The sequence below is a fragment of the Ovis aries genome, chromosome 1 (assembly GCF_016772045.2).
Source record: "Ovis aries strain OAR_USU_Benz2616 breed Rambouillet chromosome 1, ARS-UI_Ramb_v3.0, whole genome shotgun sequence".
NCBI classification, from domain to species: domain Eukaryota; kingdom Metazoa; phylum Chordata; class Mammalia; order Artiodactyla; family Bovidae; genus Ovis; species Ovis aries.
The window spans coordinates 45326945-45352625 of record NC_056054.1 but is presented as its reverse complement, the minus strand read 5'-3'; the positions used below and the strand labels follow the sequence as shown (position 1 = coordinate 45352625).

At 38.6% G+C, this 25681-nt stretch overlaps 1 protein-coding gene across 2 annotated transcripts in view; it reads right to left on the bottom strand.

Moving 5' to 3' along the window:
- The window catches only part of LRRC7 (leucine rich repeat containing 7), a 621984-nt gene extending 601477 nt beyond the window's left edge, over window positions 1-20507 (bottom strand). For both annotated transcript variants that reach the window (XM_027971033.3, XM_060410795.1), the window contains exon 1: window positions 19301-20507. In XM_027971033.3, coding sequence (XP_027826834.2) covers window positions 19301-19302 — 2 coding nt within the window. In that variant the 5' untranslated portion in view covers window positions 19303-20507. The remainder of the gene's footprint in view (window positions 1-19300) is intronic.
- Window positions 20508-25681: the final 5174 nt, after the last annotated feature.

Below are 25681 nucleotides of genomic sequence, written 5' to 3'. Positions count from 1 at the left end.
TAAAAAACCAAAGCTAAAGCCAAAACTAATGAACTATATTCAGCAAAATGAGTCTTTCTGACTACCTCCAATTATCCTAGAGTTGTGTTTTCACTACCATTTTACTTATTTGGCTGAGTACAGAAGATACTCATTAAGAGGCAACAGTGGCAGTTCCAAATACCTTTCTGTCCTGCAGAGAGATGTCTTGAATATACACTGATAATTTGGTATGATAAAGTGAAACCCTCTAGGAGTCATTGTGCAGATATTGCCCTCTGTCAATCAGAGAAAAAAGGAAAAGGAAGAGCTAATGCAATGCAATCCTGTTTGGAGCATAAGACAATTCAAATAACTTTTCTCAATGCTAATTCTGTTGGTAACCTGTAACTGAAAAGAAATAATGTCTATATTTTCTTCAAATGTCCCCAATTGAGGGTAAAATGTTTTTTCTGTTAAAACAAAAGATAAGAAACTATAAAATAACTATATTTTGATTTGATAATTCTTGAATATAAAACAGTGATTTTCAAACACAGCAAACTTACCTGCCTCTGTTTTATACATTGGAGTTTTTTGTACTATTTTACTTGATAAAATCTTTCCACGATTACAAAAATGTTTGAAAATCATTGATCTAGTGGTGACTGTGTTGTTATTCAAAGTAGAAGTTCAAGTGGTTTCAAAAGAACACCAAAGAAGGTAAAACATAAATACTCTTATATATTTACTTTTGAAGAGTTTAGTTATAAATACTTCCAATTCCACATAATAGAAAAAAATTTTTTCTTTGTGAAAATATGATTCATGAAATAATGGTTGTAAATCAAAGTTCTAGATAAAGTGTTTTGTTGTTGTTCAGTGGCTATGTCATGTCTGACTCTTTGCAACCCCATGGACTGTAGCCCACCAGGCTCCTTCGTCCATGGTATTCTCCAGGCAAGAATACTGGAGTGGGTTGCCATTTCCTTCTGCAGGGGCTCTTCCCATCCCAGGTATCGAACCTATGTCTTTTGTACTGGGAGGCAGATTCTTTATCATAGAGCCACCTGGGAAGCCCTAGATAAAGTAGACCTGAATAAAAATAAAATATGTAAGATTGTGAAACTTTAAAGGAAATTTCAGATGATAGTTTTGTCAATTGATATTTAAGCATCAGTTATCTGAGAGTTCCAAAGTATATCTATACTTAAAATCTAAATCACTCTATAGATCCTTCAGATTTTCATAAAAGAATAAAATTTTACTTCATAGCTAAAGCTTCAGTGTTTGAAAAAATAAGAAATTCTGTTTATCCAAACTAAAACTGAATTATTATTAATCTAAATTTCAAGATGAATGTTATTTTACTCAAGTGCCCCATGGTAGGGTAATAGCTATGTTATGGAAATAGTAGGGCATAGCCAAAGTAATGTATTTTAGAAATTTATAAAATACATTTAAACTCAAAAAATAAATAATCAAAACATATTCACAAGTATTACTGTATCAAACATATCTGTAGGCTGGCTATGAAAAAAGGAGAGAAGAAATAAAGAAGAGACCTGAGAGAACTCACAATTGATATCCACTGCTTCTATTAGATTCCAATCCACTTGAAGGCAGCTGTCTTATGGAAGGAGTAGTCTTTTCAAATATAAATGCTAAGAATGCTACCCAAGCCATAAGCAATGATGTGGAAGGAGTCAGAGTTCCTAAAAGCATCACTGAGCCTTGATTATAGTTATATGGCCTGCTTTAGCCAATGGAATCTGAATGACCATAAAATGTGCTATGTGTGAGCAGAAGCTTTCATTGAATTTGAGTGGGTCAGTTCGGTCTCTTGCTCCTGACCTCCACGAGGAGAACACCACATCCCTTCAGCCTGGATGCTGGAATGAGAAGACTGAGTGGACAGAGCCAAGCAGAGTTGCTGCTGCTCCACACTTGTGTTAAGTGAGAAATAAATATATGTAGTTGTAAGCCACTGAAATGTTTTGTGATTTTTAGTTACCACTGCAAATGGTAACTAGAAGAAAGGGTAAAATAATATTTTATTCAGTTAAGCTACAAATTGTGGTTACTTGCAGCTGAACACATTCCTAAATAATATATCCAAAATATGTACATAAATGAAAGATTATCATTTTTCTTAACATATGCACTCTCTGGGCAGTGATTTACACTGTGTCTGAACTAACAGAGCTTAGCATCAGGATATTACAAGTGTGGAAGGCTCAAGGAAAGAGACAGCTCAGGTAATAATCTGCAGATGTGTGTGGCCTTGCCCAGAGAACTTCACAGTATGGTTACTTGGGTAGCTACAAGGCTACAAGAGGGCAGGAAGTGCTTCAGATGGGTTGCTTAAAATAATATATATCAGCAGTTAACAGCCTTCTGTTCATCTCAGACAACCCAATATAAAAGGACCAGGAGTAAATTGTTCTTCCCAAACATTAAAGCATAACAGAAAGAGGTGGAAGAAATTGGTATTCAGAAGGAATGGATACACATTCGTGTTTTCTTTTCCTGCCAGAGAATAATTAGAAGGAAATCAAGAGAGCAATATCAAGTGAATCATTCTAATGTACCCAATTATCACTTATTTGAAAAATATTTTTCTTTCATGTTTGGGAACACATGTAAGAATTAAAGATTTTAAAATTAAAAAAATAAAAAAATAGAAACAAACAAAAAAAAGAGGTTTTTATTATTTTCCCTACAAAAGTATTCACTACATTTCCAGTAATTTTATATAGGGATGTTTATGTTTATAAATTGACATGCTGATTCATGCTTCCTCAATATGTCAGTTATTCAGGTTCCATAATATTAGTGTCAATGTTCTAGTTATGCCTGAATAGATTAGCTCCTTATGTAGGATTCTTCAGACAATAAAATACATCTCTATGTGTCCAGTTATTCCTATCAGAAATTTTGGAATAATCCTCAGTTCCATACTTTTTCTTTCTAGCTCTCTCCTACTATCAGTTTAACAAAGAATATAAGAGCTTCTACAGGGCATACTTCACTTTTCTATCCACCTCTCTCCATTTCCATGACTAAAATACTAGCACAAGATACCCTAATCTCTTGCCCAATCTACTGTAAATATCTCCTAATTTATAAATCCCTACTTCCTCTCTGACTTTCTTGTAGTGAGTTTAAAAGCAGCATAAGAGATCACTTAAAAAATCAATAAGTTCAGATCACTCTTCTGTTTAAAAATGCTTAATGACCAGTTTTCCCAGCACCACTTGTTAAAGAGATTGTCTTTACTCCATTGTATATTCTTGCCTCCTTTGTCAAAGATAAGGTGTCCATAGGTGTGTGGATTTATCTCTGGGCTTTCTATTTTGTTCCATTGATCTATATGTCTGTCTTTGTGCCAGTACCATACTGTCTTGATGACTGTGGCTTTGTAGTAGAGCCTGAAGTCAGGCAAGTTGATTCCTCCAGTTCCATTCTTCTTTCTCAAGATTGCTTTGGCTATTCGAGGTTTTTTGTATTTCCATACAAATCTTGAAATTATTTGTTCTAGTTCTGTGAAAAATGTGCCTGGTAGCTTGATAGGGATTGCATTGAATTTGTAAATTGCTTTGGGTAGTATACTCATTTTCACTATATTGATTCTTCCAATCCATGAACATGGTATATTTCTCCATCTATTAGTGTCCTCTTTGATTTCTTTCATCAGTGTTTTATAGTTTTCTATATATAGGTCTTTAGTTTCTTTAGGTAGATATATTCCTAAGTATTTTATTCTTTTCGTTGCAATGGTGAATGGAATTGTTTCCTTAATTTCTTTTCTACTTTCTCATTATTCGTGTATAGGAATGCAAGGGATTTCTGTGTGTTGATTTTATATCCTGCAACTTTACTATATTCATTGATTAGCTCTAGTAATTTTCTGGTGGAGTCTTTAGGGTTTTCCATGTAGAGGATCATGTCATCTGCAAACAGTGAGAGTTTTACTTCTTGTTTTCCAATTTGGATTCCTTTTATTTCTTTTTCTGCTCTGATTGCTGTGGCCAAACCTTCCAGAACTATGTTGAATAGTAGCGGTGAAAGTGGACACCCTTGTCTTGTTCCTGACTTTAGGGGAAATGCTTTCAATTTTTCACCATTGAGGATAATGTTTGCTGTGGGTTTGTCATAGATAGCTTTTATTATATTGAGGTATGTTCCTTCTATTCCTGCTTTCTGGAGAGTTTTATCATAAATGGATGTTGAATTTTGTCAAAGGCCTTCTCTGCATCTATTGAGATAATCATATGGTTTTTATTTTCAATTTGTTAATGTGGTGAATTACATTGACTGATTTGCGGATATTGAAGAATCCTTGCATCCCTGGGATAAAGCCCACTTGGTCATGGTGTATGATCTTTTAATGTGTTGTTGGATTCTGATTGCTAGAATTTTGTTGAGGATTTTTGCATCTATGTTCATCAGAGATATTGGCCTGTAGTTTTCTTTTTGTGACATCTTTGTCAGGTTTTGGTATTAGGGTGATGGTGGCCTCATAGAATGAGTTTGGAAGTTTACCTTCCTCTTCAATTTCTGGAAGAGTTTGAGGAGGATAGGTGTTAGCTCTTCTCGAAATTTTTGGTAGAATTCAGCTGTGAAGCCATCTGGACCTGGGCTTTTGTTTGCTGGAAGATTTCTGATTACAGTATCAATTTCCGTGCTTGTGATGGGTCTGTTAAGATTTTCGATTTCTTCCCGGTTCAGTTTTGGAAAATTGTACTTTTCTAAGAATTTGTCCATTTCTTCCACGTTGTCCATTTTATTGGCATACAACTGCTGATAGTAGTCTCTTATGATCCTTTGTATTTCTGTGTTGTCTGTTGTGATCTCTCCATTTTCATTTCTAATTTTATTGATTTGATTTTTCTCTCTTTGCTTCTTGATGAGTCTGGCTAATGGTTTGTCAATTTTATTTATCCTTTCAAAGAACCAGCTTTTGGCTTTGTTGATTTTTGCTATGGTCTCTTTTGTTTCTTTGCATTTATTTCTGCCCTAATTTTTAAGATTTTCCTTCTACTCACTCTGGGGTTCTCCAACTCTTCCTTTTCTAGTTGCTTTAGTTGTAGAGTTAGGTTATTTATTTGACTTTTTCTTGTTTCTTGAGGTATGCCTGTATTGCTATGAACTTTCCTCTTAGCACTGCTTTTATAGTGTCCCACAGGTTTTGGGTTGTTGTGTTTTCATTTTCATTAGTTTCTATGCATATTTTGATTTCTTTTTTTATTTCTTCTGTGATTTGTTGGTTATTCAGAAGTGTGTTGTTCAACCTCCATATGTTGGAATTTTTAATAGTTTTTCAAACTAGATCACTTTCTAACACCGCACACAAAAATAAACTCAAAATGGATTAAAGATCTAAATGTAAGATCAGAAACTATAAAACTCCTAGAGGAGAACATAGGCAAAACACTCTCAGACATAAATCACAGCAGGATCCTCTATGATCCACCTCCCAGAATGCTGGAAATAAAAGCAAAAATAAACAAATGGGATCTAATTAAAATTAAAAGCTTATGCACAACAAAGGAAAATATAAGCAAGGTGAAAAGACAGCCTTCTGAATGGGAGAAAATAATAGCAAATGAAGCAACTGACAAACAACTAATCTCAAAAATATACAAGCAACTTCTGCAGCTCAACTCCAGAAAAATAAACGATCCAATCAAAAAATGGGCCAAAGAACTAAATAGACATTTCTCCAAAGAAGACATACGGATGGCTAACAAACACATGAAAAGATGCTCAACATCACTCATTATTAGAGAAATGCAAATCAAAACCACAATGAGGTACCACTTCACACCAGTCAGAATGGCTGCGATCCAAAAATCTGCAAGCAATAAATGCTGGAGAGGGTGTGGAGAAAAGGAACCCTCCTACACTGTTGGTGGGAATGCAAACTAGTACAGCCACTATGGAGAACAGTGTGAGATTCCTTAAAAATTGCAAATAGAACTACCTTATGACCCAGCAATCCCACTTCTGGGCATACATACCGAGGAAACCAGAATTGAAAGAGACACATGTACCCCAATGTTCATCGCAGCACTGTTTATAATAGCCAGGACATGGAAACAACCTAGATGTCCATCGGCAGATGAATGGATAAGAAAGCTTTGGTACATATACACAATGGAGTATTACTCAGCCGTTAAAAAGAATTCATTTGAATCAGTTCTGATGAGATGGATGAAACTGGAGCCGATTATACAGAGTGAAGTAAGCCAGAAAGAAAAACACCAATACAGTATACTAACACATATATATGGAATTTAGGAAGATGGCAATGACGACCCTGTATGCAAGACAGGGAAAGAGACACAGATGTGTATAACGGACTTTTGGACTCAGAGGGAGAGGGAGAGGGTGGGATGATTTGGGAGAATGACATTCTAACATGTATACTATCATGTGAATTGAATCGCCAGTCTATGTCTGATGCAGGATGCAGCATGCTTGGGGCTGGTGCATGGGGATGACCCAGAAAGATGTTCTGGGGAGGGAGGTGGGAGGGGGTTCATGTTTGGGAATGCATGTAAGAATTAAAGATTTTAAAATTAAAAAAAATAAAAAACAAACAAAAGTTTAAAATAAATAAATAAATAAATAAATAAATAAAAATGCTTAATGACTTCACACTGGATATAGAATAAAAATTTTAAATTCTTAACCAGGTCAATAAATTCTGAGATGATCTTGTTCATGCCTACCTCATATTATAGGGCTTCCCTGATAGCCCAGTTGGCAAAGAATCCACCTGCAATGCAGGAGACCCCGGTTCAATTACTGGATCAGGAAGATCCACTGGGGAAGGGATAGGCTACCCACTCCAGTATTCTTGGGCTTCCCTTGTGGCTCAGCTGGTAAAGAATCCCTGCAATGTTGGGGACCTGGGTTTGATCGCTGGGTTGGGAAGATCCCCTGGAGAAGGGAAAGGCTACCTATTCCAGAATTCTGGCTTGGAGAATTCCATGGGCTGTAGAGACCATGGGGTCCCAAACAGTTGGACAGGACTTTCACTTTTCACCTCTTATTATGCCAGTCACCCCCTGTTCCCTAACATTCAGCCACACTGCGTACTGCCCTCCAATGTACCCCCTTCTTCAGCCATAGAGTCTTTGCGTATACCATTTACCTTAGAATTCTCTTTCTCCTTCTCGCCTGGCTAACTCCTATCATCTTAGGCATCTTATTTCAATATCAATTCATCAGAAATTCTCCTTCTCCTGCTCAGATCCTTATTATATTCACTCTCAGTACTTTGGTCTTTTTCTTCTTAGATCTTATATTAACTTGAAGTTGTATATTTCCAGAATGGTTAGTTTTTTTAATATTGTCTAACCCATTTGGCTGTAAGTGCCCTAAAGACAGGAGTCAACTTGTAATCAGTCTCGCCAAGCACTGGGCATGGTGTGGAGTAACAGCACAATAGATATTTAGAATAGATGAATGAACAGATGCGTGAACTTGGGTAGAATGTACTAAATTACGAAAATATTGCAGATTCTAGTAGACATGGTAGAGTTTTTTCAATTACAAGTATCCTCCCAACAAGCTATAGAATGAACACATATGTATCTTTCTGGTTTCTTCAATTTGTTATGAATCAGGGGAGCTGCTGCTGTGTTGTATAAGAATATCGGAGTTTTTAGACTTTGGGTATATCAAAATATGTAAGCACATAAAATAACAAACTGAGAAAGTCAAAGTGCTTTAAGCATATAAAAATGTCTCAAGTAGATTTATTTTGTATCTTTTAAACATAGTTTTTAATTATAATTTTCATCAATCATAAAATAGAGTACATTATTATATTAAAATGTAAACTAGAGGCATGTCCATATAACAGCCCTGCAATTGTGATACCATAAAATGGACATCAGGATTCTTTCGATAGAATTTCACTCAATGAATGTGAAAGGAAGGAAAGGCTAGGTTAAATTTAGTAACAAATAACTCCCCTAAATCTTAACAGAACACATTTACTCTTGCCCATGCTACATATTAAAAGGGATGACTTTACTTAGTGCAGTTGTTCAGAGACCAGGCTGATGGAGTCCTCATCATGACACATGTGCTAAAATTGCTATTAGAGGAGAAGAGCAAATAGTGCACTAGGCCATAAATACTTCTACTCCAAAAAGGTACTCCTCAATTTTAGCTCCTGTGGCATTGGCCTAAGTAAGTCACATGACAGCCTAATGCAAAGAGAGACTGGAAAATTAAATCCTATGATAGTCTCAAAAAGGGAAGAGAAGAAGAAACCCAGAGGAACCACACTACAGGCTGCTAGAGTCGGAGACATTCAAGGGATAAGTGAAACCATTCATTCACATAACATGCATTTTTTCTGCATTATGCTGTGAACTAATTTGCTGGCAATAAAAAATCAAGTGTGCTAGTTCTGGAGAAAGCCACTTGAACAATTACTTAAGGAAGCTAAGAATGGTGCATATTCACATTTTGAAGAATCCCTGAAAGACCAGTTTAGAGCGATCTTGGGTGCTTCAGCAATATGTGAACCGTGAACTCCCTGACGTTCAAGTTGGTTTTAGAAAAGGCAGAGGAACCAGAGATCAAATTGCCAACATCCGCTGGATCATGGAAAAAGCAAGAGAGTTCCAGAAAAACATCTATTTCTGCTTTATTGACTATGCCAAAGCCTTTGACTGTGTGGATCACAAGAAACTATGGAAAATTCTGAAAGAGATGGGAATACCAGACCACCTAACCTGCCTCTTGAGAAATCTGAATGCAGGTCAGGAAGCAACAGTTAGAACTGGACATGGAACAACAGCCTGGTTCCATATCGGGAAAGAAGTACACCAAGGCTGTATATTGTCACCCTACTTATCTAACTTATATGCAGAATACATCATGAGAAACACTGGGCTGGATAAAGCACAAGCTGGAATCAAGATTGCCGGGAGAAATAACAGTAACCTCAGATATGCAGATGATACCATCCTTATTGCAGAAAGTGAAGAAGAACTAAAGAGCCTTGATGAAAGTGAAAGAGGAGAGTGGAAAAGTTGGCATAAAACTCAACATTCAGAAAAATAAGATCATGGCAACCAGTCCCATCACTTCATGGCAGATAGATGGGGAAACAGTGTAAACAGTGGCAGACCTTATTTTTTGGGCTCCAAAATCACTGCAGGTGGTGCCTGCAGCCGTGAAATTAAAGACGCTTACTCCTTGGAAGAAAAGTTATGACCAACCTAGATAGCATATTGAAAAGCAGAGACATTACTTTGCCGACTAAGGTCCGTCTTTTCCAGTGATCATGTATGGATGTGAGAGTTGGACTGTGAAGAAGGCTGAGCGCTGAAGAATTGATGCTTTTGAACTGTGGTGTTGGAGAAGACTCTTGAGAGTCCCTTGGACTGCAAGGAGAGCCAACCAGTCCATTCTGAAGGAGGTCAACCCTGGGATTTCTTTGGAAGGAATGATGCTAAAGCTGAAACTCCAGTACTTTGGCCACCTCATGGGAAGAGTTGACTCATTGGAAAAGACCCTGATGCTGGGAGGGATTGGGGGCAGGAGGAGAAGGGGACGACTGAGGATAAGATGGCTGGATGGCATCACGGACTCAATGGACGTGAGTCTGAGTGAACTCCGGGAGATGGTGAGGAACAGGGAGGCCTGGTGTGCTGCGGTTCATGGGGTCGCAAAAAGTAGGACACGACTGAGCGACTGAACTGAACTGAACTGGGTGATCTCACAAATCACGTAAGTTGAAGGTTAAAGGTTTGATCTTTTTCTTTTTTAAAAGATTACCAAAGAACTCTAAAGTTTCATTATTGTTGTCTATATATTTTCATTTGACTAGGCTCTCTAAAAAAGAAGGTACCAACACAACAGTAATCTTTACTCAGCTTAAGGACAAATTTCTCACTTGTCTCAGACCTAGAAGAGTATAAAACTTTTTAAGTAGCATCATAGAGTTTTTGTTGTCTTCCTTTTCGGTATGAATACTGGAAACTATTATATTACTTTTATACTGTGAGCCCACTAGACTATAACTCTTGACGCATTAAAATGTTCTACTTTTTATACCAAAATATACCATTTTACCTATTATTAACAATATTAAAAACATTAAGTGACATTTAAGACAAGAATATATTCATTCATATTCCTAGAATCCAAATTCAACTTTCTTTTTCGGCCTTCCTATTTATTTTCACACATTATCATACAAAGAAATTCTATCTGAAAAAAGAAGATTAAGAATATATTCCGTTCTAAAAATCATGGATAAATTTACATGTGTAAAGAAGACACGTACCCTTAAGGTTTGGGGCTGCCTTAGTCACGTGCAGAGCCAAAAGGGGTGACAAGTACATCCTCAAGACTGACTGCAAAGGGACTGATATTATTTCATTTGCAGTCAGCATTATACCATGTATTCACAGCTGAATTTATACTAATAAATAGTAGAGAAGATATATGGGATTCCCAGGTGGCTCCCTGGTAAAGAATCCACTGGTCAATGCAGGAGATGCAGGAGACGTGGGTTTGATCCTTGGGTCAGGAAGATCTCCTGGAGAAGGAAATTGCAACCTGCTCCAGTATTGTTGCCTGAATAATTCCATGGACAGAGGAGCCTGGTGGGCTACAGTCTATAGGGTCACAAAGAGTCGGACATGCCTGAGTGACTGAGCACCCTGGGCTTGGCTCAGGGAGTGTATTTAGAATGGGATGCATATAGAGTGTACCGAGGACTGAGTTCAATATATAGACAATTGTATTTAGAAAAAACAAACATTAAACACTTAATACAAACAGTACTCTTTTTATTCATTAGCACATTTTAGACTTTAAGACAAATGCATTCTCAATCACACATCTTCCTAGTTTTTCCAATATATTTTTGTAAATGAGCATACACCCATCTATTAATTAATATATTTATTAACTCTTCATAATTATTTAGTAACTATATTAATAAGCATTAATAAAGCTTATTTTTCTTCATAATTTTTATATAGAAAATAAATATGTGTTGCAGTTCTAGTAGTTTCTTTCTACACCAAAGTACAAAAGTACATCACCATTGCACCTCTTCCCTTGTTCATTTCCCACTTTGGCTTACTATGTTTATTTCAGCAGCTTGCATTTTGTCTGCAGAAAGCAAACCTTAGTTTTATCGAGATAGAAAAAGCAAGCAAGTAAGAAAACAAGCAAGCTAGCAAGCAAAGAAGCAAACACAAAACACCCTCACTTCTTCTAGTACCTGTCTAAATAGCTTCTCTTTAAATAGCACTGGATACTTTGTAAGATAAAACATGTATTAATATGAAGGTAGTTCAAACCCTGGACGGATAAAGGTTGGCATCTTGTCTTATCTTTAACACCCAGTCTTAGGACATTCAGATTTTGTCATGTAAAATGTTGTGTGGGATTATATTCACAGATACAGAAATATGTTCCGTTCTATCACACCCACGAGTCCCAGAACAGTACACTGAAAGCTGGCATGAATATGATCCATTCCACAAATGAAAAGCATAGCTAATCTACTGATAGGTAATGAACTACTTTAGTCACTAATTTTTTCTTCAGTTTTAAATATTATTGCTATACTAAGAAATTTCATTTGTCTTTAAAATAGTTATTAGATGTGGCTATTAAGTACATCTTGCTAAATAAATGTTTGTTTGTAGATATTTCTATATGCCTTTATATAAGCCAAATACATATTTTAAGTGAAAGTGTTAGTCGCTCAGTCATGCCCAACTCTGCAATCCCATGGATTGCAGCCCACAAGGTTCCTCTGTCCATGGGATTTTCCAGGCAAGGATATTGGAGTGGTTTGTGATTTCCTTCTCCAAGGGATCTTCCCCACCCAGGGATCGAACCTGGGTCTCCTGCACTGCAGGCAGATTCTTTACAGACTGAGCTACCAGGAAAGGCTGTACATCATAATTTCAAAAATATTTTATAGTTGTTGTTAATATGCTTTGTAGTAGGTTCAAAAACACTTGCCTTAAGTTTCCCAATAACTGAAGATTCTAGATAAAATGGATTCAGAATTTAAGCATTAGAGAAAGCATTAAACAAGAACATTTGTTTCAAATTTGTCTCATGAAAGAACAGAGAATTCCTTTCTTTAAAGTCATAACAGTCATAACATAACAGATAAACAGATATTTAGCAGCAAGAGGGAACTTATTATTTCAAAAGGCCCTTCAAAATATAACTTTGTAATACAAAAAAATTAATAGAAATGAATATGCTTTTAAATGTTCTAGCTGTATCATATTTTGCTTTCCTGATCAAAAATCTTTCCTAATCAATATTCAAGGCAATGTTTTACAGAAATGCCTAACCTTACTTTAAGGAATTATTGATTTTTGGTAAGAAAAATCATTGATTAATGCTTTAATGTAATTAGCAAATTTAGAAGGAAATTAATTCATTTAAAAGGAATTGAACGTTTTCCATTATCTGATATTTAGTTGGCATTATTCTAAATAGATCAGTAATTTTAAAGAACATTTTTAACTTTCATTAAAAAGAATATAGTATCAAAACTTTAATATTAGTGAAATTAATTCCATATTTCTTAAATAATGGTAACTTTTTAAAAATAGAATACTTCATAGATGTTAAATGTATAGAATTAAACTGCCTAGACAGTCAAATCAAAATGGAAAGATAAGGCAATTGTCCAAAACACTTAGGCCAAATGAAACCTCAGGCCAAAATAAAATGAGAAAGAAGTGTATTTTGGGTGGGTCATCTTGTTGGCTGACTTCATTAACCTAATTTATCAGATTAAGGTTCTTTTCCCTATTTTCCTTTGCTAAGGTGTAAAAACTTAAGTGGTCCAAGGGTATGGTTTTAGTGGCAGAAGTTGGGAGTGAAGCGCTCTGGCTCTATTTGTTTCTCTCACCAACATATGTGTAACCTTGTACAAGAAGGCAAACTTATCTGTACTTAGTTTCCTCTTTTGTAAAATAAGACCCTCTAAAGTCTTTTCCATCTCTGAAAAGTTATGAACTCATGAGATAGTAAGATGACAGCTATGTGAGAGTACATATTATAAAATAGAGCAATTACAGCTATATGTGTATGTGTGTGGTATGCTCGATGTTCAACAATATTATATTACCCTAAGGACACTGCTAATATTTAACAATCATGGAAGCTGAAATAGGTATTTGATTTAATTACAATAGCTTTTATAATTGTCTTAAGAAATTAATTACACTTGAAGTAGGGAAGAACATTTTTTCACGCCTTGAGTTACATTGACTCAGAATGACACAGAGTAAATATTCAATGTGTTGTCAGTGCTAACACTATGAGGTTTGAGATGCATCTCCATCCTTCATAACTCTGTAGGTTGCCTACTCACAGTAAGAACTGCAATGGTGAATGTACTGGATGCAGAACCCTTAATCAGTTAACATTTAAGAAGTCTGTTATTTACACTGTTAAGTTATTTTAGCTACACCATTTGCATTACATTAATCCTTTAAATTCAGCTGACACATTTTAGCTTTGTGTCCATTACTCACCTTTTTAGTGCAACAAATACCCTCATAACATTTAGGCACTATTTCAATAAGGTTCATTCCCTGCCTTTTCTTCCATTAGCAAATAATTTGATAATGCAGACAGCCATCTATAAAATATTTTTCCACTACACAAATATATCTTTATATCTTTCAATATCATAATAGCATAAAAGCTTATTTTTTCTTCTTGGGGAATTAAGTCAAATAGCTTTCTTAGACTGTTTTTCACATCTTTTTCTCTGTTAGCTCTGTATTCCACAGTACCACTTTCTTTTCTTTCTCCCTGTGAAAATCTCACAATGATTGTACTTACACTATCAGTATTTTTCTTTTCAGGTCACCTACCTCATCTGTATTGTATAATTGAAACCTATAGCTTCTCATTTCTTCTTACTTCTTGAAGAGCACAAAATTTAATTCTCTCTCTCTGCACATACACACACACACACACACACACACGTATCCTGAAATTCCCATGTTCTTAATAAATTTGTTATTCTATCACCTTGGCCCCGGTATCACTATTACCTAAGGTTAAAGATGTTCTCAAAGTACTGAACTTGATGTACAGCAAAAATATACTGATGTAACTGAAGAAACTGCCTCACTAAGAAAGAGGAAAGTGAAGTCTTTAAACAATGTTAAGTATCTATTCTAGTATTAAAATATTTAAACAGATCATGCCAATGCTAATATAAATTTTAATACTTCATCTCTGATAAATACTATTGCTTCCATGTTTATTAAAGTAAAATAATATTATTGTATAGAGATTTTTAAGTAATTTATCAAGCAGTAAACCATATAATGAAAGGGAGTATATGTAGGAAATCTTTGGGTTATTAAATTTATTTAATAGTTTTTCATGTGTCATTGAATGACAAATGATAATTTTTCTGTTATGGTTAATAATTTAAATAGCATACATGATACCTCTCTAGGGATTTATATATCAAATATATCATCACTGTTTCAAAGTAGATATGACAGCTATTGACCCAAAATTGCTTTATTGAAAACTTCCTTAATGAGCTTTTATATGACAGGTTCTACGAGTTTATTAAATGTTTCTGTCATGAGTTAATTATGCCAGGAAGACAAGCAGCAGCATTTCCTATACCAATATTAAAAGATGACCACAAAAGTAATGTGGTACATTATTGCCAAATATGTTGATAACTTTGAAAAGCTGTTTCAAAATATTGTTTTCTTTATTCATTAGGAAATAATTCAATGACCTACAGATTTCAGTTATTTAACAAGCACCACTTTTCGCCTATGAGGGAGAAGACATGGTATGGAGGAAAAGGTACAGGAGACAAATCTGAATTTAAATCTTCATCACTTTCTATTTAATAGCTTTGTGACATGAACTTATCACTTCTGTCTTTGAATCTAAACATTCTAATTTTTCAAATGGTGATAATATTGCTTCTTTAAAGATTATCTGGAAATAAGCACCTGACTTAGGAACTGGTAGCTGTTACTGTAATTATGCAGTATGTTAAGAGAAGCCAGACGATCAGGGTTGGCTCTTGGGCGCAAAAGCTCGTGAATTTTAAGCATATCAATTAATTCCAAAATAGGAATGAAATATATTTCTTATTTAAATAGCATACCTTAAAAGCATATTCCATCACTACATATAACCACGTATACACACACACACTACTATGGAAAACCTGACTTGTACCAAAAAGTTTATGTTGCACTCCTCTAAAAGGTACCATCTGTCTTATTATTTGCTATGTATTAGAATTATAAATTAGGAATTATCACTACTTCTATTTTCAGCATTAAAGGAGACTTGTTTGTATTACCAAATCACATGTTAATTTTGGAAGTATAATACATTTGGTTTTCTTAATTTTCTTTCACTATCTCAGGATAATTCATTAGAGTATTTTCTATAAAAACATGAATATTTCTAATGATTAAAGCCTGATTCACAAAACATGGTTAAAAACTTTGTAAAGGGAAAATATTACTGATTTATGGCCATCATTTTCCAAATATTGCTGACTTATGGTACCACTTTTAAATCTGAGTTTTCATTGACAATTCACAAATCAATATTTTAAACATATGTACAAAACCTATCATCTAGGAATCTCTTTTCTGATTTTGTAGTCCCTCAGAGTATAATTTAATAGCAACACTATATGGTCAAACTGCTGCTTGATACTAAAATTCCCTAATCCTGAGGCATTAAAAACCCTCTATTGAATACTGATGTAGTAAAGAGCTTCAAAGAGAAAAACGTCAAGGTTCTAGGAAGATCCCAGAATCATCTTCAGTATGTTCTTCCTTGGAGATATGAATCACTTACTGGTCAGCTGGCTTGGCACAAACTGAAGGTCTGTTTTTTGTCATAGATATGAATTAATGTTTCCCCCAAAGTCATCTTGCAAATTCACGTGACTGACTAGACCCAGTCAAAAAGAAATGTGGATGATACTCTACAAAGCAGCCATTGTTACTGGAGAGACCCAAACAAGTAATGTCTTTTTGTCTTTTATTAATTATTATACTCAACAAATGGCACATGTTCTCTAAATGAGAAATTTTCCAAAAAATATGAAATAATTTATGTAAAGGAAAAAAAGGGAACAAGGATCCAGAAATAACTCAGATGGTAATTTAGTAGTAGTTGATTACTCTTTGTCTACTCTGTTAATTTGGGTATAAAATGAAATGATAATATCATCGAATGAGGGATCCACTCATATTGAAGCAAAAGTCATCAAAAGATAAAATTATAGTAAAAATAGGTGTAATTTTGATACGTCAACATATCTTCAAATTTTCAAGTGTTTTAAAAAGGTGACTATTTTAAGTCATTTAAAAAAAAACTAGGTTTTTATATCAAGTATTACCATGGACTACAAACTGCAAATGAGAGAGATCTAAGAAATGCTCTGAGAATTAACACTATGTGGATAATACTGTCATTTAATGACTTTATAATCGCTAAAAATTCAGTGATACTAATTTCCATCTTTGCAATTTTTAAAAAATAAAAAACACACCAAAATACAGACACGCAAAACACTTCAAGCTACGTTTTGAATTTTATAAAGGAAGCAGAATTTAAAGCTTATAAACAAAAGTGAAATGGGATTTTAGTTAAGAAAATTTTAATGCCAGCCTAAAGCAGCCCTAAAATTCAGAATAAAACATGGCTCCTGTAACAGAAACAGGTTTATTTCTTTAGGAAGTGGTTTCTAATTCTGAAGCTGCAAATGTGCAGGCACACGTGATGGGGAATGTAAGGGTTGCCATGGAAGTACACATCTTTTCTTGGACAGTCAAGTCTTTTTAAAAATGCATAAAGAACTTTCACTTCATAATATGCCATGGAAATTGACTCTGCTTTCCTTACCAACATATTAGTATGATGCAATGCAACATAGTACAGAAATAACCCACATTTTAAAAAACTTCGACCCAGTAAGATCGCTTATAAAACATGGAGTGAAAAATGAAATAAGAAATCTCCAAGTCGGAGAACTAATTGTGGGTCTAGAACAAATTCTAATTCCATTAAATTAATAACTAATCACACCTCAGGACATTCCACAGGCCTGATGATACACTTCCTGGGCGTCCAAATGCAAACATCACTAAACATCACTCTCGACATACTTTGGTCTTATGCCTTATTTTTAAGGAAAAATAAAATCATTCCTACATTCCTACTTTCTCAACGGTTTCCAAGAAGCAAGGAACAGACTCTGCTCTACCGTCTTTTGCCCAAAATCCCCTGGAGGTTCTCTTAAGAGTCTGTGAAGTCAGCTCAAGACGCCTGGATGGAGGCGTGACACTTGGACTGGGGAGGTGGCAGAATCTGTTGAGAAACGCAGCAGGTTCTGAGGCGCTAGAGAACCCACGTGTACAGGGCCTGGGGAACTTTTCCGCTACGTCTCCCGGAAGGAAGGTCTCACTTTTAAATAGGGGGCTAGCGGCGGCGAGGAGCTGGGTGGGTGGAAGGTGGGCAGGAAAATAGGAGAGGTGGTGGCGAAGCAGAAGGTTCAATCCCTTCGCAGGTATCTACTTGTGCTTCCCCACATTCTAGGCTCTCCCTCATCAACTTTATTATTTTTCCGTTTTACAGGAGGGTTTAAGCAATAGGGATGCTGAGCATCTCATAGGCTCAGTCAGGAACAAAGAAAACCGAGTTCCTAATACTGTATCTCTCCCGCTGGAGATCACGTGTCCTGCTTTCGCTGGAATGCACTCTTCTCGCCCACGCTATAAAATCTCTATGGTGCTTAGAAATTTTACCCACGTTAAAATATGCTCACTTATGAATTGCTTTTTATCTACCAAGAGAACCACATTTCAACGTACACAGGTACACATTTACGTGGTGACCCAGTTACCACTGCAGGTGAATTCTGTGTTGAAAGTGTATTGGGAAAGTAATGGAAAAGAGCAGGTGGAAGATCGTGTCTCACTGAGCGCACCCTGCCCTCCCCCGTTTTCTAATTTCTTTTGAAGAAGTTCGAAAGGAACGTGGGAGTCGTGGGAGTCGCAGATGGTTCCTTTTTGAAGCCGATTCCTGGGAGTTGTGAAAGTGACCCCTTCCCTTCTCTGCCTGGCGCTGCGCCCTCTCGCCCAGCCCTCTCGCTTTGTGACTTGATGGGGAGGAGACAGTAAGGGAGAGGGCGGAGGCGGGTCCTTTATGCAGACCTGATGGCCAAGAAGTAGTATAATAAGGCAATTTTGCAGCTATCTCCATTATCATGAAGTCATACTATTTAAAAAGACATTCTGTAAAAGTCCCATCCCCTATTCCCATTCTTGACTCTGCAAACTGTAAAGACAGGAGAACCTTTGGCACCCAATTTAATTGTCCGTGAGCTAAGGTGCTATTATTACCCTGATGCTAATGTGCTTTCCTCCCTCTTTCCACGTAGGACCCAAAACTAGTCCTGCATCCTTAATGACTGAAAGAAGGATGCAAGATGCTGAAGGGGGCCCAGCGCTGGGATTGGGAATAGCGCTGCTTCACCAGCTTCTCCGAGCAACACAAAGGAGATGTGTGGGCTGGAGTTGTTGAGCTTAGGGGAAGGAGACATCGCTTTCCCTGACTCCCGGGAAGAAGGGCTTCGCTCCATCGCTCCCCTACTTCTTTTGGTCCTCCAGTCTTTTATACTCTTTCTTCCCCTTCATCCCCTCCCCAAAACCCCACCCTATCCCTTCAGTTCCCAATGGCATAAAGGTCTTCTAATTATATTTTTCAAACAAATAGGCATCACACAGTAATACTATAGCTTTTAAGATAAAGGGACAAACGTGACCTGCCACAAGTGTGTGTGTGAGAGAAAGAGAGAGACAGAGAACCAATATCAAAGGAGCGCTTCATCCTTCAGACACCTCCGGAAAAAGCTGACTGGAGATATTCAGATAATAAAGAACTGTGATCAACCTCAACCTCAATCGTCGGTCTCAGCACCAGCACCCAAAATCGCTCTTTGCCTTCCTTTTCGCAATATGTAACCCTTTAAGCTCACCCGCCAGCCCAGGCCACTCGGCACTCCCCAGCACCCGCAACAGCAAGCACGCGATTCTAAATGCCCCGCAATCTACCACATCCTCACCACCTCCGCGGGCCAGCGGGCGAGCAGCTCCCAGGGAGCGCTGAAGGCTCGGGTTCTCCTAACCCCCACCCCCGTTCCGTCGGCCACCTGGGTCCCTCACCTAGGGCGCTCACTGTCGCTGAGGCCACAAGCGGCGAGGCCCCCGCGACCCCCTTGGCCCCGGAGCAATATTATCCTACTCACATCGCCGGCGGGAGAAACTGCCCATGAGGTTCCGGAGAAAGTGAATCGTGCAGCTGCCGAGGGTTATTCCTTAAAGTGTCCGGGGTCCGCAGTAGAGTGGGCACGAGGGACCTCGGAGGAGAGGAGGGGTGAAGGAGGAGAAAAGAAGGAGAAAGCGGGGATTCCAGGCAGCTGCCACGTTAGACCATGATGCTGGTGCCCTTCAGGTGGACAGCTGAAGAGGTTTCCGCGGGAAGCGGCCGAGGGGAAGCCCGAAGCGCTGGCGGGGGAGGCAGGAGCGCATCCACTCCCCAGCTTCCGCCTGCCTTGCGCGCCGCGCTAGCGACCGCAGCAGCAGAGGCGGCCGCGGCGGTGGCGGAGGCGCAGCTCCCTCCCCACCCCAGAAGGCTCCACAGACAATAAATCCTGGGAGGAGAAGAGACGAGCCAAAGAGGCGAATCTTGCACCCAACTCCGTAAAACCCCGTACCCGCTGCCGCGCCTCTCCTGGGCGAGGATCCCCGGGGACCCAGGAAGCAGCGGGCGGTTCGGAGGGGCCGTGCGCTCCCGCGGCTGCAGGCGACGGTGGAGTGGGCGGGTGCAGGTCCCTCCGGTGAGAACTCGCTGCGCAGGAGCTGACTGTCCGTGGCTTCAAGCCCGGGGTTCTCCCGGAGTGGGGTCCTCCTCGGTGCAGTGGCTTGGTGCACAGGTGCCTGGATTGGCAGTCGAGGAGGCGCTGCTCCTGGCTCTTGGCTGTCTCCCTGATCTCCCCGCCCCCTCTCTTATTTTTCCCACCCCCTTTTCCGACGACACCAGCTGCAGCAGCCTCAAAGTGCTAAAACCTGTCAAGGAGATTTTCCAGCAATAGGGAAGGGGGTGACCACTTTCACAGTCCTCGGCTCCTTTTCGGGATCTTCGCCTGCCCCTCTGACCTCTACTCGGGCTCCCCCAAATTGTGAGAAGCAAATTCCCAGTCCCGTGGAGTACTGAAATGGTTGCCTTCTCCCAGCTCTGGCTGTTTTTTGTAAAGAACGGGACGACTGGTCGAGCTCTCCGGGGTCTTTCAATCGCCCGCTGGGCTTCAAGCAGGTGCTCGAGGCACGGCGCCTCCGGGCAGCGCGCGGCCGCCGGCTCTTCCTGCAGCTCAACCGGCCCGTGGCGCTCCGGCGGCCCCGGCGCGGCGTCCTGCAGCGCGGGCGACTCCGCCGCACCAGCGCCTCCGGGCCTCTGCGCCTTCCCGAGCGCCCCGCATCCGCACCGGCTCGGTGACGCTGCGCCGGTGGCTCCGCAGGCTGCCGCTCCTGCTATCTCAGCAAAGAGGCGCCCGGGAGCGCCTCCTCGGGGTTTCCTCCCCCGCCCGCCTTCCGGCTGCAGGTTGTTGGCTGCCAAGGAGAAAAGTCTCTGCTAGCGGTTCAGTCTCTTCACATCAGTCAAGGCAACGACCTTTGTGCCTGCTCTCGAGTTCCCTTCTCCTTCTGGGGCCCGGGTGGCTGCCCTGGGTGTTCACAAAATTAGAAGGGGTTTTCCAACCACCCTTCACGCTTCCACCCCCTCTCCTCAGGCCAGGAACACGCATTCTCACACTCAGGCACATTCATCTCCTCTCTCACGTAAAGGCACACACAGACATATAAAGTCTCACACGTCTTTAAACTCCCCAAAGGAGCAATATGTTAAGAAACCCCTATTGACGAGGCTGGTGCTATATTTAGACTTCTCTTTTATTCTCTGAACCCAACAGGTCAATTCTCTCTTTAAAATAAGATTTATCATCCTGAAATCATTTTTTTTTTCCTTTTCTTGGAATACAGGGGCTATAAGCTTTTCGTTTCCTCATGATAAGTGAGAATGTCCCTTCATCTCTCTACATCGCTGATACAGTAGACGTCATGGTGTTCAGATGCCACTCCAGTGGATGCAAATTCACAGTTTACTAAAAAGAAAATGCATTTGCTCATATTCTTGAATTTGCAATGCTAAAATCTTCAAGGTCAAAAGCCATCTTTTCCGGCTGCTAAGGGTTGTCTAGGAAGAGACTTGGGAGATTGACACCTGATCAGCAGAGTACCAAGAATGATTATTTTCCACTTTACCTGGGACATGAAAGAGGGGTGACTTTTAAGGATAACTTTCCAGTGTATCATATTATTTGCATGTAAAAGGAAAAAGGAATAAAAGCATATTTTTAAAAGCCAGGTCATTTTAAAAGTGAGTTATAAAACACCACCAAGAAAGGGTTCTGAAAGGGCAAGGAAACAAACAAAAAAAAAAATTAAGGACAAATTTTTATTTTTATTTTTATTTTTACTTTATTTTACTTTGCAATACTGTATTGGTTTTGCCATACATTGACATGAATCCGCCACAGGTGTACATGAGTTCCCAATCCTAAACCCCCTCAAAAAGGCAAATTTTTGAATTGAGTTCTCTAGGGCTCTGCTTTTTCAACCCACAGTTTTATTCTTATAAACATATGCCACATCTCAGTGTTTCAGCTGGACAGTAATATGAAAATTTTTAGGTTACAATTGAAAATCTAAAAATAAATAAATAACCTCACACAACAATTATACAGCTGTATCAATACTGTTATAGGTTTGCAGTTCTTTTGGATGCAGTTTGCACATAACTTTCACATATATCCATTATTCAATCATTTCCTAAAACTGTTTAGTGGACAATATTTTCCCACACTTATTGGAAGGGCACAAGGCTCATCTCAGAAATGTACCCAATTGCCCTGCACCTGAACTCAGAATTTCTTATTTTAACTCCAGGATTTAACTCCCTTTTACCAAAATATTTTACAAAAAAATTCTGTATGTAAAATCGCAGCCAATTATGAGGAAACTTAAGATCATTGCAAATAGGTAACCAAAGAACTTATATACCATGTGTTAAGTGGAACTGTTTTCTTAAATAAAAACAAAATTGTCCCCTTCTAATAACTGCAGATGGTGATTGCAGCCATGAAATTAAAAGACGCTTACTCCTTGAAAGAAAAGTTATGACCAACCTAGACAGCATATTCAAAAGCAGAGACATTACTCTGCCGACTAATGTCCGTCTAGTCAAGGCTATGGTTTTTCCAGTGGTCATGTATGGATGTGAGAGTTGGACTGTGAAGAACGCTGAGCGCTGAAGAATTGATGCCTTTGAACTGTGGTGTTGGAGAAGACTCTTGAGAGTCCCTTGGACTGCAAAGAGATCCAACCAGTCCATTCTGAAGGAGATCAGCCCTGGGATTTCTTTGCAAGGAATGATGCCAAAACTGAAACTCCAGTACTTTGGCCACCTGATGCGAAGAGTTAACTCATTGGAAAAGACTCTGATGCTGGGAGGGATTGGGGGCAGGAAGAGAGGGGGACGACAGAGGATGAGATGGCTGGATGGCATCACGGACTCAATGGCCATGAGTCTGAGTGAACTCCGGATGTTGGTGATGGACAGAGAGGCCTGGTGTGCTGGGATTCATGGGGTCACAAAGAGTCGGACACGACTGAGCAACTGAACTGAACTGAATGAGGAGAAGGGCTTCCCAGGTGGCACTAGTGGTTAAGAACCCACTTGCCAATGCAGGAGACATAAGAGGCTCTTGTTCCATCTCTGGGTCAGAAAGATCCGCTGAAGAAGGAAATAGCAAACCACTCCAGTATTCTTGCCTAGAGAATCCCCATGGACCGAGAAGCCAGGTGGGATACGGTGCATAGGTTATCAAAGAGTAGGACATGACTGAAGCAATTTAACATGCATACAATGAGGAGAAAGATATTTTTGAAACCCCAAACTAAAAATTGATGATACCTCTGTAATATATTTCAAGACATATGTACTCTTTTCCTCTTTGTCATATCATAGAACCTTGATTTCAGACTCTAGAGGTTCAAATGGATAAATCATTTTAAATACGAGCAGGTGTGATGCAACGCCTATGGGTTTTAACAAACACTATTTTAGCATTAAAAAAAAAATAAGAAGGAAGTGTTCTCTGTAGAATGAGCCTTGAATACCATGATTCAACTTTTTCCTAAGATTTATGAATCTTGAACAAATTTTGGCCACCTTCACTATTTAAACAATGAAGCATACTGAGGAGATTTCAATAGTTCCATAGAATTATGGAACTATTGAAATGCAAATGCGGATGCTTGTCCTAAAACTCCAAGTTGCCCTGTCATCAACCCTCTGGAAATGCAGATGACTGTCTGAACACTGGAGAAAGATGAATGCTGAATATCCTTAGGCTGTTGCTCAAGCAGAGATCCAATTCCAAAACATTAACAACTCCAAAATTAGATCAAAGCAGTTTTAATAGATTAGCTATTCAGATTACATCTATCAATGGCTAAATATTAAATCCATAAAATTTCATAAACTGTTAATCAACTCCTTTGACTCACTACTAAAATTTTTGAGATGATAATCTGTGTCTAGGAAACGCAGGACCAATAAAAGACATATGGTGATATTAACTGTCAGGTGTCAACTATCTTTCTAATAACTTTCTTTAGAGGCCTGGTTTTAGAGAAGTTGCTTGGCAATTCCTGATTTAAACAAAAACCACTTATGTATCTTAATATCTTAATGTTTAATATCTTATCTAATATCTAACTTAATTAGATATTGGTTCTTATTGGAATTTTAAAAATGTTAAATTTTTATGTATGGGGATGTAGATCTGAAGAGCTCAGAGTTCCTGGAGCTTGGTATGACAGGATCAACATTAGTGGGGAACCATATGGGTATGGAGGGCTGTTAGTTTTTGAAAAACAGGGAGAAGCACTGAGCAGGAAGTGGGAGTCATTAGATTCTTCTTCAAATTCATTTGTTAGATGGCCTTACTGTGAAACTAATCTCTCAGATTAACAGTCTAATTCTAGTGAAAGAGAAGGGTTATTGTTACATTTAATGCATTTGGATAATTACTTTTTATTTTAAACATTAATTGCATATTTATGATATACAAATTACAGTGAACACTGATGTATGAATCGTGCATCTCTTTTAAGAAGGACAATATGATTGATTAAGACTGAAGCTTCCTCTGCCATTCCTTTACCTCTTCTTCCCTCACCCCACAGAGGCAACCCCATTCCTAAATTTTTGTATTTATTTGTACATTAATAAATTTCATGCCCTTTCACTAAGACTAGTTTTACGTTGCTTTGGTAATTTAACTTTTACAAAAATGATATTATGCAGTTTGAATTCTTTTGCCACTTTCTTTGGATTTTGAAGAAAACAACGTTATGTCTATGAGAATGAATCATCTTGTTATATGTCACTCTGGTTCACTAATATTTATTGCTGTGTGATAGTTGACATAAATTTATCATTTTCACCTTCTGATGACAATTTTTACAAGTAATTTTTATAAGTAATACTGTTTTCAATATGTCTGTTTATGTATATGGATGATGCTTTTCTATTTTGTATACTATCTAGAAGTGGATTTCCTGGGTTGTTCAGTTCAGTTCAGTTCAGTCGCTCAGTCGTGTCTGACTCTTTGTGACCCCATGAATCGCAGCACACCAGGCCTCCCTGTCCATCACCAACTCCCGGAGTTCACTCAGACTCACGTCCATCGAGTCCATGATGCCATCCAGCCATCTCATCCTCTGTTGTCCCCTTCTCCTCCTGCCCCCAATCACTCCCAGCATCAGAGTCTTTTCCAATGAGTCAGCTCTTCGCATGAGGTGGCCAAAGTACTGGAGCTTGACCTTTAGCATCATTCCTTCCAAAGAAATCCCAGGGCTGATCTCCTTCAGAATGGACTGGTTGGATCTCCTTGCAGTTCAAGGGACTCTCAAGAGTCTTCTCCAACACCACAGTTCAAAAGCATCAATTCTTCACTGCTCAGCTTTGTTCAAAGTCCGACTCTCATATCCATACATGACCACAGGAAAAACCATACCCTTGACTAGACGGACCTTAGTCGGCAAAGTAATGTCTCTGCTTTTCAATATGCTATCTAGGTTGCTCATAACTTTTCTTCCAAGGAGTAAGCCTCTTTTAATCTCATGGTTGCAGTCACCATCTGCAGTGATTTTCGAGCCCCCAAAAATAAAGTCTGACACCATTTCTACTGTTTTCCCATCTATTTCCCATGAAGTGACGGGACCAGATCCCATGATCTTCATTTTCTGAATGTTGAGCTTTATGCCAACTTTTTCGCTCTCCTCTTTCACTTTCATCAAGAGGCTTTTTAGCTCCTCTTCACTTTCTCCCATAAGGGTGGTGTCATCTGCATATCTGAGATTATTGATATTTCTCCCGGCAATCTGATTCCAGCTTGTGTTTCTTCCAGTTCAGTGTTTCTCATGATGTACTCTGCATATAAGTTAAATAAGCACGGTGACAATATACAGCATTGACATACTCCTTTTCCTATTTGGAACCAGTC